General features: G+C 41.2%; 2 protein-coding genes across 2 annotated transcripts; one reads left to right on the top strand and one right to left on the bottom strand.

The window, feature by feature from the left end:
* The first annotated feature begins 2320 nt into the window (after nt 1-2320).
* Nucleotides 2321-5561, top strand: LOC123924137 (putative serine/threonine-protein kinase-like protein CCR3). Its single transcript, XM_045976914.1, has one exon. The coding sequence runs from the start codon at nt 2738-2740 to the stop codon at nt 5153-5155; it is 2418 nt and encodes an 805-aa protein (XP_045832870.1). The 5' UTR covers nt 2321-2737; the 3' UTR covers nt 5156-5561.
* Nucleotides 5562-10886: 5325 nt separating this feature from the next.
* LOC123922359 lies at nt 10887-16188 on the bottom strand. The gene is made up of 2 exons (XM_045975082.1): nt 15232-16188; nt 10887-10973 (listed from the first exon to the last, which is right to left on the bottom strand). The coding sequence occupies exons 1-2, from the start codon at nt 16186-16188 to the stop codon at nt 10887-10889; spliced, it is 1044 nt and encodes a 347-aa protein (XP_045831038.1).
* Between the last annotated feature and the right edge of the window lie 306 nt (nt 16189-16494).

Raw genomic sequence — 16494 nt, forward strand, 5'->3', positions numbered from 1 at the left:
TTAGTTTCATTGTAAAATTGATGTATCTAGACTATAATATACATCAATTTTACTATGAATCTAAAACGTAAAATGTTTCTTATATATAGGACCGGAGAGAGCATAACATAACATTATTATGGTTAAAAGTTTTTTTTAGAATGAAAGGTGTGTTTGATTTTGTAAAAATTAAGGGATTGAATAAGATACTTTTGGCTCAACGTGTTTGATTTTAAAGTTGTTCCTTAAATTGGACAAACTAGGGGTTAAGGAACCGAAAAAAAACCTAAATTATTGTCCCCTATTGAATCGCGCGAAACTTTTTTATTTTCTGCACAAGTCTTTTAAAATACCAATCTTTTGTCCGTTAAACATCATACAAAGTCAAAATTTGTTCAACACCTTAAATTTTTTCCTTTGTCTTGTACTTATATTTTGCAGATGAAATGAACCCGAATTATTGGAAAGAATTTAAATTTTCATTTTAAAAAAAAATAATTTTAAATTAAATTTTATTTATTTCACGGTTAAACTCTAAATTATAGACAAAAAAAAATAGAAGATTAACAACAACAACAAAAAATTGTAGATTAAAAAATGTGCAACAGTTTTAAAAGGAAAACTATTGCAACACAAATTTTGAAAATCTAATCTAACCGATTCAGATCTATAGCTCTTTCTTTTTTTTTTTTTATAAGAGAGATCTATAGCTCTTAAACTTTATTAATTAATTAACAAAAATTAAATAAAAACACATTCGAAGTATTTGTTTTATGGGTTATGCTAACCGGTGCTCCCGGGGCACTGGTTAAGGAAACCAAAAAAGGAAATTTTTAAATTAAAAATAATACTTTTTAGACTTTTGAGGCGTTGACTGCACAAAGTTCAATGTCATATTACTATATTTGCTTCCTTAAACAGTGCCTCGAGCGCACTATTTAGCATTTTCCTTATTTTATTTTATGGTCAACTGCACTGAAAAACTTGCGTTATGTGTGATTCCATTTCCAATTGATTTTAAGAGCACGTGCTAATGGCTAAGTCCCGTGTTCGGCGTTACAAAAAATGTTTATCAAATTCTTTTTTTTGACAAAAGGTTTAGAGTACCAAATTATTAGTACTATCATTCATAAGCTAGGAAGCACTGACTCAGATTAGGCATGTCCGTGTTGGACACGTGTCGGTGTTCGTGTCCGACACCGACACTTAGAGCTGTAAAAAGGGCCTTAAGGGGCCGGCCCTTTAAGGGGCGGACCCACTTATTCCTGATTATTAATTTTATTTAAATTTTAAACAATTTTTCTAGTGTCGTGAACTTATTCTCTTTTTCTTCAATCAGCACTGTCCACGATCGGCACCCTAAAAAAACTGTGTTTAAAATTTAAATAAAATTAATAATCAGGAATAAGTGGGTCCGCCCCTTAAAGGGCCGGCCCCTTAAGGCCCTTTTTACAGCTCTACCGACACTTATGATTATAGTAAATTATGCAATTTTTTTAAATTTTTATCGGTGTCGATGTGTCAGTATCCGTGTAGTGTCTGGTGTTCGTATCTGTGTCCGTGCTTCATAGTTCATAAGATTTGTTTGGCCAACATCCAAGTTAGTCGCTTGTATTAGACATAGCTCCGATTATAAATTTCATGCTATATTCTATATTTTGAAATTCCAAAAGAAAATTAAAATTTGAATAGAAAATAAATATTTTTTATGATAATAAACCATATATATCTCGGTATATATCTTTTAGGTGAACAAATAGAGTGTTTAGAATTCAAACTATAATGCAACTTATAAAATGTAAAGTCTCCATTAATTATGCAAAACTCACGAAATGACGAGAACAATATAGATGTGCATATGAAATTGCGAATCCCTAAATAGATTAAAATATAGAAATGGTACAAATTGAGGGACATAAAGCCTTACCGGTAGAAATAAAATCAAACAGCATCATATGGTATAAAACAATTATAATGGGTACAAAAACCACAAATAAACAATCCGGACTAAAAAGTCTACACACCAGAGCACAATCCAGCTAATTCGCCTACAAACTCTAAACCAAATTGCAAAAGAAAAGGCTTGTGAACTTTTAAGGACACCGATCTTGAAAAAAAGCAAGAGATCCGACCGCCAACACGAAAACAAAACCCCACACCTTTGGCACCTACAACTCATTGCGTTGCAACGACCATTTCTAGCCAATAGACGGACAAAGAAAGGCAACCGAAAACAACAGCAACTTCATTTAGGTGGACATGCACGAACCAAAAACGCCACTGACGCAGAGAGTCGGACAAACATGACCAACAAACAAACTAACAAACCCTTAATGTTAAAAGTGTAGTCAACCTCATTATTAAAGGAAGGTAAAAAATTGATAGTAGTAAAAAAAAAGACTTGTGTCAAAAATTAAGAGAGTTAATTGACCAAAAAAGAATAATGAATTATTCAAAAAAAAAAAAAGAGAAAAAGAAAATTTGAATCGAGGAACCAAACCAAACGCATCCTTAAAAAAAGGAAACTCATCAGCTTCAAAAGTTCATCTTCATCGTATCTAACGTAGCAACACACAACTTAACAAACTGAAAACAAAAACATCTTCATCTTCGTCGTACCCTTCAAATCTCTCTCTCTCTCTCTCTCTCTCTCTCTCTCTCTCTCTCTCTCTCTCTGTTTTTTTTGTTTACCAATGAAGCATAAACGACGTGAACTCATCATCATAAATCCAATCTCAAAACCCATCTTTTTATATACATGAAGACCAATTCACTCTCTTCCGTCGTCTTTTCCACTTTCACCGTCGTCTTTATCATTTTTTCATCACCCTTCTGCAATGCTCTCGGCTCCGGCACCACCCTCGCCGTAGTTGACTCCACCGGAACAGTTTGCGGCGTAGTATCAGCAGAAAAAACTCAAAACATTGTTTGTTACCGCCACGGGAAAATAATCTCCGCCGTGCCGGAAGTCTCTTTCTCATCAATCTCCGGCGGAAAAAACTACTTCTGTGGTATTAGGTCCGGTAACTACAGTATCCTATGTTGGGACACTGTTTCATCAAACACAACGTTTGAAAAAAGAAGACTGTACAACAATGGTACTGTTTTATACGAGAATCTTGCCGTCGGAGATTCCCATGTTTGTGCCACGGTGGTCGGAGTTGGAACTGTTTCTTGTTGGAGAATTGATAATGGTTTTATTTTGCCACCTGGGTATGATCAATTTTCATCAATAACTTCTGGGTTTGGATTCTCTTGTGGAATTTTGAAGAAAAACGGTTCTGGGTCAGTTCGTTGTTTTGGGAATGTGAATGAATCTTCCATTGCTGAAAAGATAGCAAAAGAGTTTTTGAATATTTCTATGGTGAGTCTTGTAGCTGGTGAGTCACATGTTTGTGGATTAAATTCAAAAGGGTTTTTAGTTTGTAAAGGAAGTAACAATTTTGGTCAAATTAATGTTCCTAATCAAGCTATACCTTTAGAGTATTCTGATTTAGCATTAGGATCTGAACATAGTTGTGCTATTAGAAGATCTAATGGTTCTGTTGTTTGTTGGGGTGGTAAAGATTTGTTTAATGTTAATGTTACAAAAAGTGTTTCTTTTGAGACTATTGTTTCTGGTTCAAATTTCATTTGTGGATTAACAACTAACAATTTTTCTGTTATTTGTTGGGGTCCTGGTTGGTTTGATAATGGTGGTTCAGTTTTTGAGCTTCCTTTGCCACCTATTCTACCTGGGATTTGTGTTCAATCTTCTTGTGGTGAATGTGGTATATATCCTCAATCTCAGTTTTTGTGTTCTGGTTTTGGTAACATTTGTAAGCCACAACCTTGTTGGCCTCAAATTTACGAAGTTCCGGCGCCGCCAATGATACAACCATCGCCGAATTTGGGGATGCCGGTTTCTAGATCAAAGACATTGACAAAGGAGTTGTTGGTGTTTGCTATTGTTGGATCCATTGGTGTGGTTGCTGGTTTTTGCACTTTGGTTTATTGTTTGTGGAATGGTGTGTGTTTTGGTAAGAAGAAAGTTCATAATTCAGTTCAACCAACAATTACTAGAGGTGGAAGTTTCAATTGTGGCACTTTTTCGAATCATAGTATGCTTTCGAGATCATCCACGATTAAGCGTCAGAGTTCGAGGATAATGAAACGTCAGAGAAGTGGAACATCTTCGACAAAGCATCCAGATAGATCTGAAGATTTCGCTCTTGCTGAGCTTGTTGCAGCCACCAACAATTTCTCACTTGGGAACAAGATTGGTGCCGGAAGCTATGGTGTTGTTTACAAAGGTAAACTCGCCGATGGCCGCGAGGTAGCAATCAAAAGGGGTGAAACTAGTACTAAGATGAAGGTTTTTCAAGAGAAAGAGAGTGCTTTTGAGTCCGAATTAGCCTTCTTGTCGCGTCTGCACCACAAGCATTTAGTTAGGCTAGTCGGTTTCTGCGACGAGAAAGATGAAAGGCTTTTGGTGTATGAGTTCATGAAGAATGGTGCATTGTATGATCATTTGCACGACAAGAACAATGTCGACAAGCATTGTAGTTTATTGAATTCTTGGAAAATGAGGATCAAAATCGCATTGGATGCTTCACGAGGAATCGAGTATCTCCACAATTACGCAGTTCCATCGATAATTCATCGAGACATAAAGTCTTCAAACATTCTCATTGACGCGGATTGGACAGCAAGAGTCTCCGATTTCGGATTATCAATGATGAGTCCGGATTCAGATCACGATTACCAACCAATGAAAGCGGCAGGAACAGTCGGATACATTGATCCGGAATACTATGGTCTAAATGTATTAACAGCAAAGAGTGATGTCTATGGTCTCGGAGTAGTTTTACTAGAACTATTAACAGGAAAAAGAGCTATATTCAAGAATGACGAAAACGGAGGAACACCGGTTAGTATAGTAGATTTTGCAGTGCCTATAATTATGAAAGGAGAATTGATGAAAATATTGGATCAAAGGGTTGAAAAACCAGAAATGAATGAAACAGAAGCAGTTGAATTGGTAGCATATACTGCTATGCATTGTGTGCATTTAGAAGGAAAAGATAGACCAACAATTTCTGATATTGTGGCAAATTTAGAACGTGCTTTTACTCTTTGTGATAGTAGTAGTCATGGTAGCATTTCTAGTGCTACAATCTCTATTGGATCTGACTGATATTGAAAATGTTACATGATTCTTTTTGATGAATTTTATATGAGTATACTCTTGAGGTGTAAAGATTTAGGAATGTGATCTAACATTAGGCTATTGTGTAGAATTTTGTGAAACACAATTAGTCATTAAATTTGATCATTTTACACTTTTATTTTGCAATTTCATTTTTCACTAGAGAAATTACTGCACTAGTATCATTTGTTAATGCATGTGTAAATTATTTTTTTTGGTTACAATGCATGTGTAAATTTATTTGCAAATTTTCTTTAAGTCCTTTGGTTTGGATTGCAAGTTAAAGCATTGTACTTGATGTTACTTTTAGATTAGAGCATTGAAAAGTTCAATCATGAAGGTCTAGGTAACTTTTTTCAGCATTATTATTTTGTTTACATTTATGTTGGAATGAGATTCACCGCTGTAGCAGTTTTTCACAATTTTTCACAGTTATCAATTTTAGCCATTGAATTTAGATTTGACGGGTCAGATTAAATACACAGTTAAATGATCATTGATTCAGATTGAGAAGCTCACGGCTGTAATTGCGTCACGCGGTTACAGCAGAAAATCAATTTCCATTTATGTTTTTGGTCACACTTAGACAAAGAAGGTACATGTAGTTTACCAGGTCTACTGCAAATTTTAAATGAAACGAATCTTCTGTGATAATTTTGTCATGCAATTGTCAATCTTGATTGTTCGATATAAGTCAATAACTAAGATTTGCTTAAAATTGATTTTTAGTGTTCTGGTAAAAAACAAGGGGGTTTGTATTATTGATCAAATGGTGTGATTACACTCAGTTCAATCCCAACAACCCTGGGAGTTTAATAAGTCAGAATTCGATCCCTTTACAAAATGAGAATATGGAACTATTTATAGAGCTTCTAGTCTTCTTCTCCAAGCAAGGGTTCCTAAAAATCCGGCCCTTAGCATCTTCTTCGGTGGTATGGCGTGAAAATAGGGATGAGAACCTTGATCTCCAAGCTATGGCAGTTGCGAGAAGTTTATTTCTTTCTTCTCAAGGTAGCGGTTGATACAAGGAAGGAGAAGATTTTTTCAGTAACACAGAGTCCACCCTTTTTGGCGTTGCCCTAGAGATGCAGGTCGCGCCCTAGCTCTAATCGCCTATTGGGTATTTTAGGGTTTACTTGATTTTGGGCTTATCGTCCTTTTTACTTTAATTGGGCTCACCGGATATTCACTTAAGCCCATTGCCCAGTCCACAGCCCCCCAAGCACGAGGTCCAAAGGAATGAAGTGCTTGAGTAGGATTCGAATTTTCCCTCTAAAACCTGTAGCGCGGGAAGAACTTCATCACGTTCCTCCCACTTTCTGGCACACGTTCTTGTGCTCCTAAACCATATCTATCAACCGCTTCTCCACTCGCCGATACCACGATGGGATATTTTCTCTATAAAATGGAGCATTTGATAGAACTAACTTGTCACATTCTCACCTGCTCTCTTAAAAGTTTTCCTTCTGCAGTATGTCTCCTAAAAGCCTTCCCTTTGAATGTGGACAATCCCCTGCTTCCCCCGTCATCAAGCGGCTCCGCCGTATGTTGACCCTGAGTACGGAGGACTTAATGGATGATTTTGGTGAATTCTCGGAATTTGTCAAAGAGCTGAACGATTATTGCTGGAGGCTGACCAAGGAGGAGAAGCGTTTTCTTGACAGTGTGCTGCGTCTAGAGAAAGAGTTGAAGGATAGTGCATCCTTTGTGATTGCTGTGGAGAATGTCAAAGAATGCCATGCCGAAGTTACCGAAGCTGTCGACAGCCAGATAGAGATCACGAAAGAGACCATGGGTGTGCAGGAGGAAATCCTAGGGATATGCTTCAACGAGGAGCGTAGAGTGGATGATCGTTTGGCGCTGCTGAACAAGGAGATGAAGCCGCTCGTGAAGAGGAAGAGGGCTCTCCAAGGCGAGATTAGGGACGATGTTGCTAAGCTGATTTCAAGGCGCCATTCTTTGATGGACCTTTTAGACAAGCAGAACGAGCTGAGGGAGGATCTGAAGCCCATTGACGAGAATATGGTGAAGGCGAAGAGGGTGAAACGGGCATTGGAGGAAATGCACCGTATCGCCGTTGCCGATGCTGGTGAATTGGGGAGTTCTACCATGCCATGAAGCCTTTTGTTTGCTCATCTTTCCGTTTTGTGCTTTTCTTTCTAGTATTTGTAATTTGCTTCCGGATTTTTGGGGTCTTTGTTATTTTTATTCTGTTTCTTTGCTTCCGTTGTATTTCTTTTGTACGAACTTGAATGCTTAAGCAATTTCCTTTACTTATGTGTTGCTCTTCTGTCCTTTCTAGTACCGCCTTCCTCTAAAATCTCCACTAACTTAAACGGGTCAAACATTGACTCCTTGGAAAGATAAACAATAACGGTTCTCAAGATAGTCAAACCAAAGTAGTTGCGACTGTCCAAGCATTAATTACGACCGTTAATAACGATGTTAGGGTTGGGCAAGATTGGCTATAAATATCAACTGTTATTCTCATATTTCCTCAACTTGTTTTGAATCTTTATTATGGAAAATAACAATGCGAAAAAACCTGTTGCCAGAAGTACTCCGCCTCAGCGGAGGAAGAAAAGAGTTGAGGTTTCAACCTCTAATTCCACTCGCTCCCGAAGGTCTAAGGATGTCAAAAAGGTGGAGGTTATCGTTCTTTCTTCGGATACCTCCGATTCTGGTAGTGGTGATGAGGATTACGTTTCGTTTCTGGAGACCTACGTTCCTCCTGAGCTTCGTGCTTCCTCGTCCAGCGAAGAAGAGGGGTCCCGGGTCACCGTGGAACCCAAGATGATTTTCCCTGAGCCTGTGCCAAAGGATTCGGAGTCTGATTGATAGGATTTTAGGATTTCTCCATGTATTCTTGGTTTTTCCTCGTTGTACTTTCCATTTTCTGCTAATAATAAAGATTTTCTTTCTTACTTTGAGTAGAATGCATTACTTTATGTCTTGTCTTTGCTTTATTTTATGTCTTGCTTCCCCTTGATTTTTGGCCTTTTCTCGTTTGGCGTTGTTTTGGATATCTTTGTCGCGCCCCTAAGGCGAATCAAACTTCAAAGAATGGCGCCACTTTCCCCGCCTATAGGCGTCGTGTTTAATTATCTGACGATAAATCTTCTAAGGTTTATTCTCGAGATACGCGCTTTGACACGTATTTAATCCGACGACGCGTGCGTTACCTCTTGCTTCAACTTCTGGACTTCGAACAACCGAAAAGGTTTTTCTCTTTAAATACTACCTCTGTTTCCTTCCCTTTGCTTGTTTCTTCTCGCAAATCCGCACTCTTTTTCGCATATCCTTCTTCGATTCTTCAGCAAGCCTTTGTTCAACGATTAGGACGCTTCCAGTTTCTTTCCTCGAGCTTTGTCAACTCCTTTGAGGTATTCTTTCTTTCATACCTTACTCCTTTTTGGCCGATTTTGTCTGTCTTGAGTGGGAACCCTAATTTTTTAATTAGGTTTAGAACAAATGGTTATTTTGAGGGAGTTAGATGAGGATGATGGTGGGAGAGTTCCTATTTCTTCTCCTAGTTATCTCGAGTGGGCGCAACAAGTTCAAGCCCACTATACTAGGGCTAACGGCGTTCTTAATAGCCGGGGGTTTTATTCGGAATTATGGGGTTTTGATGTTGGGAGTAGTAGTAGTGATAGTGATAGTAGTAATGACAGTGATTGCGTCATAATCTCCCCTTCCTCTTTCACAGGAAAGCGGAAGAACCCCTGCCGAGACCTGGTGGTTGCCGACTACGCTCCAGTCACCATGGAAGTTTCTTCAAAGTATACTAGTGTGGAGATGGTGAGGAGCTTTAGGAAAGCTGTCAAACTCTCTGATTCCCTTCTTCGTGAAGATTTGATTATAACCGAGCCCGTCAGGGAGGGCGAGTTCGTGTTTCTCCAGAATGCTACCCCGCCAGATTATTTCTATCTTTATACTGGCGTGATCCAGCCCCTCAATATTTGGTTGCCTTTCACCTCTTTCGAGGCTGAGATGTTGAGGGTTCTTAATGTCGCCCCCACCCAACTTCATCCTAATAGTTGGGCCTTTATAAAAGCTTTCGAGGTAATGTGTTCGGGTTTTAACCTAGACCCTTCTGTTGGTGTTTTCTTCTCTTTTTACCAGATAAAGAACCTAAAACCTCGATCTCTGGTTTCCCTTAGTAGTCAACCCAACCGTCGTCTCCTAAGCTTATATGCCTCCAATTTCAAAAACTTCAAAGATTCTTTCCTTCGGGTTCGCCATGATGAGAAATTTCCTGACCTGATGTATGATGAGGTTGAGGATCCTTTATTTCCTTTCTATTGGACCAAAAACCCTAGGCTTATCAAGGGAGCCGTCTTTGAGGCTCTGAGCGACTTTGAGCAAGAGACCGTCAACTTCCTTGATTCCTATGCCCTTATGGATACCTCTGACGTTCTTAGATGTGAGGGTAATAGTGGCGCCTTGGAAGAATATCTGCGTAAGTGATAAATTTGTATCTTTTATTTGTTTAATGCTGATCTCGCCTCGTTATTAACTTGTATTTCTTTGCCTCTTTTTACTTTTACAGAGAGAATGAGGACTATTTCTAATGAGGAGAGACTGGCATTCTTGGCTAAAGCTCGCCAGCAAAGAGCCAACCCTGTTGTCGAGGTGACTGATCCCCTGAAAAAGCTGCAAGTGGAGGAAGCTGCTATGAAGGAAGGGCGGAGCAAGAAGAAGCATGAAGGGCGGATCCGTGTTGAGATCCCTGGAAAGACAGCTGCTGAAGCGGAGGGAAACGGGGGTGCTGCTCCTCCTCCTCCCAAAAAACAAAAGACAGAGAAAACTATTCAAAATGCTGGGGGTGCCGACAAGGGCAAAGGTGCGGCTTCCAGTTCTTCTCAGCCTCCTTCTCAAGATGCTGAAACCGCTGCGCCCCTTTCCTGGAGCTCCTTCGATCCTCTGGAGTTCATTGAGAGAGGAGTAACCATGGTGGGTGACATGACTCGCTTCACCAACACTTCGACGGAAGACCTGAGGAAGAAAGCCTTAGAGTATGAAGTCAAGGGTACTCTTCTCAATTATCTGTTGACAAACCGCCAGGAGCAAGAGGTTATGGAGGCGAGGCAGAAGGTGAAGATGGTTGATGATAACCTCGCTGATATTGAGAAGAGGTATTCTGAAACCAAAGCGAAGCTGGAGGATGATATTAAAAAGTTGAAGGAAGAAAGGGAGGGCGAGACAGAGAGACTGAAGAAAGAGTATGAAGAGAAGCTGTCTAAAGTTAAAGAAAGCTATGCCGCCTCGGAGTCTAAGCTCAAGGAGAATGCTGCTGCCCAGGCTGAGAAACTCTCTAAACTATCCAAGGAGAAGGATGAAGCGGTACAGTCTATTGGGACCTTAGCTGATGAGAAAGTTAGATTGGAGAGTGATGTCACAGAGCTTCAGCTCTATGCCGCCAACCAATATGACGAGGGCTTTTCTTTTGCTATAGAACAGGTCAAGCTTCTTTTCCCGGATCTCGATGCTAAGCGCCTTGGCGAAGCTGATGCAATGAATCAAATTGTTGATGGCAAGCTCGTTCCCTATGTTCCTCCTCAATGAATGATCTCTTTGTAATGATCTTGTTTCTGCCCTTTTGTGGCTTTTTGTAATTATTTTGTATGCCCTTTTGTGGCTTTGAACAATTTTGCCCCTTGGCTGGGTCCTTTATAAAGTTCTTTATTTGCCTGATTTCTTCTTTTCATAACTTTACGAATTATTTTTGCATTACGTTGTGAGGTAACGCCTTCTGTCGTCTTTGTCTAGGAAACTTCGTCCTTGCACCTGTGACATCTTCTACTTTCTATAATAATTGTAAATCAATAAAAATAACTTTATACCTGTTGTCTTTTGGCGTTATAATGAATCGCCTTGCTTTGGTTGTGTATAAGCTTCTTCTGGCGGTATTGATAATCTCGCCTTTCTTTGCTGTATCTTTTTCTGGCGTACCCAACTCGTAAGACTTACAGGTAACGCCAAGGCACTGTAACCCTTGTTTAATAATATTTTTTTTTTTTCTGACGTACCCAACTCGTAGGTGACGCCAAGGCACTGTAACCCTTGTTTGATAATATTTTTTTTTTTTCTGACGTACCCAACTCGTAGGTGACGCCAAGGCACTGTAACCCTTGTTTAATAAAATTTTTTTTTTTTCTGACGTACCCAACTCGTAGGTGACGCCAAGGCACTGTAACCCTTGTTTGATAATATTTTTTTTTTTTCTGACGTACCCAACTCGTAGGTGACGCCAAGGCACTGTAACCCTTGTTTAATAAAATTTTTTTTCTGACGTACCCAACTCGTAGGTGACGCCAAGGCACTGTAACCCTTGTTTAATAATATTTTTTTTTTTTTCTGACGTACCCAACTCGTAGGTGACGCCAAGGCACTGTAACCCTTGTTTAATAAAATTTTTTTTCTGACGTACCCAACTCGTAGGTGACGCCAAGGCACTGTAACCCTTGTTTAATAATATTTTTTTTTTTTCTGACGTACCCAACTCGTAGGTGACGCCAAGGCACTGTAACCCTTGTTTTTGGTTCAGCGCTCACATCTGAGTTGATCTTTAAGCAAAGATTCAGAGCTCAAGTTTGAGATAACCATTTTTGTTGGTTCAGAGCCCGCAACTTAATCAGGTTGACCTTTATTGATGCAAATATTTTGGGATATGTAGGAAGATATAAACTATTAGAATTTTGAAATTCAATGAGCCTCGATAAAAACCCCCGTTGAAACAGGGGAAAAGAGTGTCTCATTGTTTTTTATTCATTTATGAAAATGGTTCTTATACATCATTTAAAAATATTGCTAAAAGAAGAGAATGGTTTTACTTATTCTTCCACCGATAAAGTGATGCTCCGGGATTAGCTATAGTAGAACTTTAGGTTTGCTACGTTCCATGTCCTTGGGAGGACTTTTCCTTCCATGGTCTCTAGGCGATAAGCTCCTCCTTCGAAAGCTTCTTGCACCCGAAAGGGGCCTTCCCAGTTTGCTGCGAACTTTCCTCCTTTATCTTTTCCCATAGGTCTTTTCAGCACCAGGTCGCCTTCTTGAAAACTCCTTTGTTTGACTCTCGTATTATAACGCCTAGCGGCTCTTTGCTTTATGGCGAATTCCCTGAAATGTGCTCTTTCTCTTCTTTCCTCGATCATGTCTAGGTTCTCTTCCAGAGCTCTGTCGTTCTCTTCTTGTGTCGTGGTTTCTCTGCGCCAACTAGGAGGATTTATTTCCACCGGGATCATCGCGTCCGAACCATAGACCATTGTAAATGGCGCTTCTCCTGTCGAGGATTGGGGAGTGGTGTGATACGACCAGAGGATGGGTGAAATGTGGGCTACCCAAGCTTCGCCTTTACTATCTAGCCTTCTTTTTAAGGCTCTTAGTATCACCTTATTTGCTGACTCTGCTTGTCCGTTAGCTTGTGGATGTTCCACTGATATAAAGGTGTTTTTGATTCCTTTGCTTCGACAGAATTCAACGACCTTTTCGCTGGCGAACTGTGTACCGTTGTCGGATACGATGTATTTGGGCAATCCAAATCTGCAGATGATTTTCTTCCAATAAAAGATTTTTACCTGTTCCGCCGAGATGCTGGATACCGGCTCTGCTTCAATCCATTTTGTAAAGTAGTCTACGGCGACGATGATCCATCGCGCTTGTTTATAGCCAACCGGAAATGGACCAACGATATCTACACCCCACATAAAAAAGGGCCAAGGGGATAATACTGACTTCAGTGGCTCCCCCGGAACGTGATGCAGGTTGGCGTGTCTTTGGCATTTGTCACAGTTTCTTACATACATGGCGGTATCATCATGTATATCTGGCCAATAAAATCCTGCTCTCAATATCTTTCCTGCTAATGCTCTTGAACCGATATGACTACCACATGATCCTTCGTGTACTTCATTCATGATGCGCTTGGCTTCTTCAGTACTGACGCATAAAAGGAGGGGGGACGCGAATCCTCTTTTATATAGCTTATTTCCTACCATTGAATACCATGCCGCCATTTTCCTCAGTTTAAAAGCCTTTTCCCTTTCTTTCGGTAGCTCATCCTTTTGGAGGTACCGGATAATGGGCGATCTCCAGTCTTCTTCTTCTATTACCATCATTACCTCTTCCCCGTTGATGCTGGGAGTTTTTATGGTTTCTTGGATAACGGTTCTATGACTTCCTGGTTTTTTGGTGCTCGCCAGCTTTGACAATAGATCTGCTCTCATGTTTTGTTCGCGGGGAACGTAAACTAATTCGAAGGAATCGAAATGCTTAGCTAGGTTTTGCACCTTCTCCACGTATTTGATTAGCTGCGGCTCCTTCGTTTGAAACTTCCCTGATACTTGGTTGGTTACCAGTTGGGAATCACTCATGGCCTTTAGCTCTTTTACCTCCATATCGCTTGCCAACTTCATTCCTGCTATCAAAGCCTCGTATTCCGCTTGGTTGTTGCTAGCTTTGAAGGCGAAACGTAGTGATTGTTCTATCATCACGCCATCCGGTCCTTCCAGTACTATTCCGGCTCCACTTCCTCGCACATTGGAGGCCCCGTCAACTGAGAGTGTCCAAAACGCCGTTTTCTCTGTTGTTGGCGGAGTAGACATCTCCAATACAAAATCAGCTAGTCTTTGTGACTTAATGGCCCCTCTAGGTGAGAAGGTGATGTCAAATTCCGATAATTCCACGGACCACGCCACCATCCTTCCTGCCAAGTCTGGCTTTCGGAGGACGTTCTTGATAGGGTAATCTGTTTTAACAACTACCTGGTGGCTTTGAAAATACTGCCTTAACTTTCTGGCTGTGACAACTACCGCGAGAGATAACCTCTCTATTCTTTGATACCTAGTTTCTGCTCCCCTTAAGGTTCTACTTACAAAATATATAGGTTTTTCTTCGCCCTCTATTTCTTGAACTAGAGCTGAACTCAAAGCTCTATCCGAGACTGCGAGATATAGGTAAAGGGTGTTACCTGGTAATGGGCGTGTCAAGATGGGCGGTGATGCCAGGAACTCTTTTAGTTGTTTGAAGGCTTCTTCGCATTCTGGCGTCCAGGAAAATCTCTCATTTTTCCTAAGAGATGCGAAGAAGTGGAAACCCTTTTCGCCCGCACGTGATAGGAATCTGGATAGTGCGGCTATTCTGCCTGTCAAGGTCTGTACCTCTTTCACGGATGTAGGGCTCCTCATGTCTATGATGGCTTGGCATTTTTCGGGGTTAGCCTCTATTCCTCTGCTGGTGAGCATAAACCCTAAGAATTTTCCGGCTTGTACCCCAAAGGAACACTTTGCTGGGTTTAGTCTCATGTTGTACTTTCTTACTGATCCCATGATGTCCAACAGATCATCATCATGGCGACTTCCCTCAGAAGTTTTTACTACCATGTCGTCGATATATACCTCTAAATTCTTCCCTATTTGCTCAGCAAAAACCCTGTCCATCAACCTTTGGTATGTTGCTCCCGCATTCTTCAGTCCAAAAGGCATGACGTTGTAAAAGTAGTTGCAGGTATTCGACATAAAGGCTGTATGGCGGGCGTCGGAGGGGTTCATCTTTATTTGATTGTATCCGGAGTAGGCGTCCATAAAACTCAGCATCTTACATCCCGAGGCGCCATCAATTAACCTGTCTATGTTAGGTAGGGGATATGGGTCTTTGGGACACGCCTTGTTTAAGTCTGTGAAGTCCACGCACATTCTCCACTTCCCGTTGGCCTTTTTCACCATGACGACATTTGCCAACCATGAGGGATATTTTATTTCTTCGATGAATCCTGCTTCCTTTAGTTTCTCTACTTCCTCTGCTATAGCGACTCGCCTTTCTTCTCCCACCTTCCTTTTTCTTTGGGAAACTGGTTTCGTGCTGGGTGATATTGAGAGTTTATGTGTTATCACCCCTTCGTCAATCCCTGGCATATCTGAAGGTTTCCATGCGAATAGGTCAGCGTTATCCTTCAAGATTTTGATGATTCGTCTCCTCTCCTCGCTGGGCAACGCTGTTCCCAAGCTAGTTGTCTGGTGAGGGTAATCGCCAATTTGAACCTGCTCTAGGTCTTCTATAGGGCTTACCCTTCGATCTTGGAATTCCTCTCTTGGATCCATATCTGCGCTCTCTATCATGTTTATGCCGCCTGGAATTGCGGCTTGTCTCCTTTCGAATTTCCCGCTTGCGCCGGAAGTTCGGTGTCGTATTTTTAAGCTGGACTCGTAGCACTTCTTGGCGAGAATCTGATCGCCCCGTACTGTTCCTACTCCCCCATTCTCGAGGGGGTATTTTATTGCTAGGTACAAAGTGGACATGGCCGCCCCTAATGCGTTAAAGGCGGGCCTTCCTATAATAATATTATAGGAGGTAAAAGGAGTTTTAACTACCAGATATCGAACCTTGATAGTTTTGGCGTTGCTGCCTTCTCCAAACGTGGTAAGAAGAGAGGCGTAACCCATTACGTCCACTTGTTCGCCAGAGAACCCAACCAGGGTTCCGGAGTATGGTTGCAATTGCTCTTCTGCTAATTGCATGGCCTTGAAAGCTTCCCAGTACATGATGTCCGCTGAACTTCCCGAATCTATCAGTACTCTTTTTACATCACAGTTCAAAATTTGGACTTGTATCACTAAAGGATCATCGTCATGGGGTGCTACCTCCAAACCGTCCTTTGCCGTGAATGCCAAGTCTGGTACGTCTAATGGCTGAGGCTGACTTACGAGGTATATCTCCGAGATGGCTCGGCGTACATACCTTTTTCTTGTTGAGCTTGATTCGCCCCCACCTGAGAATCCTCCCGCTATTGTATTCACGGAGATTCTCCCCTTGGGAGGCTCTCTGCTTGGCCCAGGAGGGTCTCGTGGCTCCTGCCGGGGGACTTTTGGCACGACAACCCGCCCTTGGGCGGCGTCGTCAATAAATTTGCGAAGGTGTCCGCTTTTGATTAGTTCTTCGATTAAATCTCTTAAGCGGAAGCATTTCTCCGTGGAGTGACCTCTACACCTGTGATATGCGCACCAGGCGTTATCGTCCAGCCCCATGGGAATGTTACTGGTTCTCCTTGGGGGGAGGTTTGCCAAACCAGTGGCCAGAATCTCATTTAAAACGTAAACCTTTGAGGCGTTTAATGGCGTGAGGTCTTCATTGGCGGGATGATTCCTGAATTCTCTTCTGGGCGGTTGGCGGTAGGGCTTCCCATGGTGCCTCTGCCATGGATCCCCTTGGTGGCCTCCCGATTTTGGTCGTGGGTGTTCGGGCGCTCTAGTGGCACGGCCCACGTATTCCTTCTCCTTAACATCTCTTTGCCTTTTCTCGGCGTTACTTTCTTCGCCCTTTATATAACACTC

The sequence above is a fragment of the Trifolium pratense genome, linkage group LG4 (assembly GCF_020283565.1).
Source record: "Trifolium pratense cultivar HEN17-A07 linkage group LG4, ARS_RC_1.1, whole genome shotgun sequence".
NCBI classification, from domain to species: Eukaryota; Viridiplantae; Streptophyta; class Magnoliopsida; order Fabales; family Fabaceae; genus Trifolium; species Trifolium pratense.